The sequence below is a fragment of the Athene cunicularia genome (genome assembly GCF_003259725.1).
Source record: "Athene cunicularia isolate RWA chromosome 5 unlocalized genomic scaffold, athCun1 chr5_part3, whole genome shotgun sequence".
NCBI classification, from domain to species: Eukaryota; Metazoa; Chordata; class Aves; order Strigiformes; family Strigidae; genus Athene; species Athene cunicularia.
The window spans coordinates 3,683,741-3,688,021 of NW_020799103.1; the positions used below are offsets into that span (position 1 = coordinate 3,683,741).

At 42.0% G+C, this 4,281-nt stretch overlaps 1 protein-coding gene across 2 annotated transcripts in view; it reads left to right on the forward strand.

Annotated features, from left to right (window-relative positions):
* The window catches only part of PAX6 (paired box 6), a 5,803-nt gene extending 4,657 nt beyond the window's left edge, over positions 1-1,146 (forward strand). Inside the window, exon 6 of one of the 2 annotated variants that reach the window (XM_026850836.1) lies at positions 153-1,146. In XM_026850836.1, coding sequence (XP_026706637.1) covers positions 153-238 — 86 coding nt within the window. In that variant the 3' untranslated portion in view covers positions 239-1,146. The remainder of the gene's footprint in view (positions 1-152) is intronic. The other variant, XM_026850837.1, reaches the window with a different exon arrangement.
* Positions 1,147-4,281: the final 3,135 nt, after the last annotated feature.

A 4,281-nucleotide genomic window follows, 5' to 3' on the forward strand; every position in this document is an offset into this window, starting at 1 on the left:
CCCCCCCCCTCCTCCCCACCTGATTCTGCAGGCTGGTAGATAGCAAGAGTTAATACGTGCTCGAATACAAGCACAAACCTGTGAAACTGTAAAGCAAAAATTGTGCTATGTATAGAAATACTAAAATATCCATTTTCACCCTCAATTTTCAGGTCTCATTTCCCCTGGAGTGTCAGTTCCAGTTCAAGTTCCTGGCAGTGAACCCGATATGTCTCAATACTGGCCAAGGTTACAGTAAAACATGTGTTAATTCCATAAATGACTATATGGACAACAGTTGGATGTTCAGCAGTATTTTATAAAGGAAGAATGGCTCTCAGAGTACTTCTGTACTGCAACTGTGCCCTACGCTGTAACACATGGAAAAGACTTTCATATGGACCTTTGTACACTGAAGGCATTATATCAGTTGGAACAAATCTTCATTTTGGTATCCAAACTTTTATTCATTTTGGTGTATTATTTGTAAATGGGCATTTGTATGTTATAATGAAAAAAAAAAAAAAGGACAATGTAGACTGGATGGATGTTTGATCTGTGTTGGTCATGAAGTTGTTTTAAAAAAAAAAAAAAGAAAAGGAAAAAAAAAAAAGAAGCCATGATCAACAAGCTTTGCCACGAATTTAAGAGTTTTATCAAGATATATCGAATACTTCTACCAATCTGTTCATAGATTATGGATTGATGTTCCAAGTTTGTATCATTCCATTGCATATAATTAAACCTGGAACAATACGCACTAGATTTATGTAAGAAAAATATCTGTTGGTATTTCCAAAGGTTGTTAACGGCTGAAGCTATGTGCAAACAGGGGTTAAGAGAGAACTTCGATGAAGAAAAGAGTTTGATAGATAAAAGGTAGATTGTGTCTTCGATATAATCCAATTTGTTTTATGTCGAAATGTAAGTATTTGTCTTCCCTAGAAATCTCCCAGAATGATTTCTATAATAAAGTTAATTTCATTTATATTTGACAAGAATATTCTATAGATGTTTTATACACATTTTCATGCATCATACGTTTCTTTTTGGTCGGCAAGAGTTAATTGTTCTTAGATATAGTTGTACTACTGTTCACAGTCCAATCATTTTTGTGCATCTAGAATTCATTCCTAATCAATTAAAAGTGCTTGCAAGAGTTTTAAACTTAAGTGTTTTGAAGTTGTTCACAACTACATATCAAAATTAACCATTGTTGATTGTAAAAACCATGCCAAAGCCTTTGTATTTCCTTTATTATACTATTTTCTTTTTAACCTTATAGTGTGGTGTTGCAAATTTTGTTACTGTGTTAGGTTAATCTCGTTAAGTTTTATTTTGCATTTATTTTCAGTTTTTCAATAAGGAGGGATTCTTAAGAAACGTTTTTATAGACTTTCATCCCTTCCACCAGCCTGTAATTTGGGCTAACAAAAAGAAGATAGGTTCACGTATCTAATTGCAGCTGAGAGCAGGAGGAGGTTGTTTATTTAGCTTGGGTTTCTGGGGATGCTCTAAATGAACTCCAGAATCCAGCAGAATTTCCAGCGGGGAGTTTGCATCGTGCCAGTCAGTGGTGGAGACACGATGCATGCCCGTGTCTATCTTTTGTAATTATACATAAAGTAGGTATAGATGCATATACACACAAATATACATTCCTGACTTCTAAAAATTGTTTTTGTTAGGATGCTTAAAAAGAAAAAAAAAAACCCAAACCCCAACCCAGCTGTGTTTTTAACAGGCTCTTTGGGAGAGTGAATACCATCCCTTTATATTGCCACACAGCACAATCTTAGTGTAATTTTCCATTGAACTTGTAACCTGGTTAATACCTCAATGCGCTTTGTGTGAGGGTTGTTAGTGTGGGCGTGGGTGGAGAGCTGCATGTCAAGGAATAATGAGAGAAGACAAATCAACAGGCAACAACAATGCGAGCTGGGACTGGCTAGTGAAAGCTAAAGGCCTTTAGTCACTGGCAGGGAAATCTAAACATTCCCATATCTATGAAGCTGGCTCATTGTGGTGCAGTTGTTACTTGCGAAGCTGTGCTGAAAAAGGGATCTCATGATTAAAAAGCCAATGCGCGGGGAGTTTTGAGTCAAAGCACAGGCATCACAAGCAGCCTTTGTAAAGCAAAGATACTATCTAGGCTGGTTATGTTTTCCTTTCGGCATATTTGTCACTGCAGATAACACTTCACTGTAAACTTGGAGTAAGAGTTGTGGTGCTGAGGTAGTCACAGTGCTGCAGACAAGATTAAATGCACGTAAACTTTGAATGCTTTAGGGACAAAGAGCAGCTTCCCTCAAAGCACGAGATGATAGATAATAAAATCAAGAGACCAAAGCAAGCCAAAATGTGCAAAACCAATAGATTAAAATCTTTCTTTTTAATTGATACCGGTCAGTTGTAAGTATATTTGTTATACCAGCATTAAGTAGTTTTAATTATCTGGAAGCCATCCATTGGCAAATATTAATGAAGCATGGATTTTTAAAAAATTTATACGTATTTTTATCAGACATGCACAGGCAGATTATATATTTATAAGATACGGCTAGATCGCATTAAACACCACAACAGGCAGGTCCCTTCTCGCATAGCTAAATCGATTCTGGGAACAATTAATTACAGGTACAAACCCAGCATTTATATAGTCACTTAGTGTGTTTATACCTACTAATGTAGTTTGCTATCTAAATGCCAACTTCTGCTCAACCAGGAATGGAAATGAGCTTCCCATCCCTCCCTTCCCCGAGAGCTTTTGTGCCGTGGTTGCTGTTTCTGCAGGTGCCGAGCCGCGGGCAGATGCAGCTCCCTGTAGCTCTTCCTGGGTTTTCCTGGCCGTGCGGCTCCACCGCCCGTGGTCCAGCCACTGGTGGCCTCAATCGAGGCATCACCAGCCCTGTACACCCCTTCTGAAGCTTTTTTTCAGGGCAGGCTGTGCTGCGGGCTGCAGCCTTTCACCGCGCCGCACCTCTGCAGCAATGCTATAAAGCGGTTGCGTGTGCGGATGAACCTTGAGCTTATTTTGATGACAGGCTAGCTAGCCGCAGCGGAGAGGAGACATTTCTGGCTCACTGGCTTGTTGTTGTGCCCTGTGGAAGGAGGTCGGCGGGGAAAAGTCCCTGGCTGGCTGCACATCGGGAAGAAGTTGGGGCATTTAGTCCCCAGAGCGTTGCCTGCCTTGGAGAGCTGCCGCCGCGCGTGCCGGGGGCTCTGGCGTGTCCACAGCCCCGTCAGGAGCCTTTCCCCAGGGTGGGCTGGGGTGAGGGCATGAGCACACGAGGGCTCCCACGCCTGAGCACCCGTGCCAGCTCCCCTTGCTCGCCGGGGGCCAGGCGAGGCCCTGGAGCAGCCCCAGCGCCCAGGCGGCCTTGGAGCGCGGCTGCGTGGGGACGTGCTGCCTGCCCAGCCACTGCTGCCAGCCCCCTAAATGGGAAACGAAAACCTTCAGCGTGTTCTGAACAGCCTCCAACACCCATTCTTCAACCCCTTTCTTCTAGAGCTGTAGTGCTTATGAAGACTGAAATCTGCTGTAATGTATTGCTCGGTGTAACACAGCGATTTCCAAGAGTCTCCTCTTTTTTCCCCACTGAAATCAGTGGGAGTTTTGCTATTGATTTCAATAGGAATGAGGCATTTCTGTGCATTTGGTTAAAATGTATTTCATAATAACACCTTATACTTTCTTTATAAGCCCCTCCTAAGGCATTTCACAAATTATAGTCACACAAGAATTGATGTGTGAGTGCTGTCTTAATAACACTGTATTTTGTATTTCAAATATTGTGTTCTAGATACAATATTTACATTTACAAGTGAAAAGGCTGCTAACCTAACAGTTATTGTTCAGAGCAGACAGATGATGAGCCATACATGCTGATGGCGAAGCAGACATGCATGCGGTGACACACGTGTTGGAACTGCCTTGCGCCGTGCCGCTCCTGGCTTTAATTGTTTTTAAAAGGTAAGCACAAGTCAGCATGCGCCCTGCTTCAGGAGGCAGAAGGAGCTGCTTTCTCACCCAGGCTGTAACACAGAAAGGGGCTTGCACCACTTCTTTTTTGGCTAGGTTTTTAATTCATTAAGTGAGCAAAATGTTCCCATAGGCTGGTTTACTTTAGGCAGCCTAGCATGGGATTTAGCTCTGGGGGCAAGATTGCAGTTGCAAAGAACAACCTGCAAAGAATCAGCTCCCTCAGGCTTTCCAGGCATTGGTAGTCCTATTTCCTTCACCTTCCATGGCCAACGGTGTCTAGCTTTTTTTTTTTTTTTTTTTTTTTTTTTTTTTTTTTT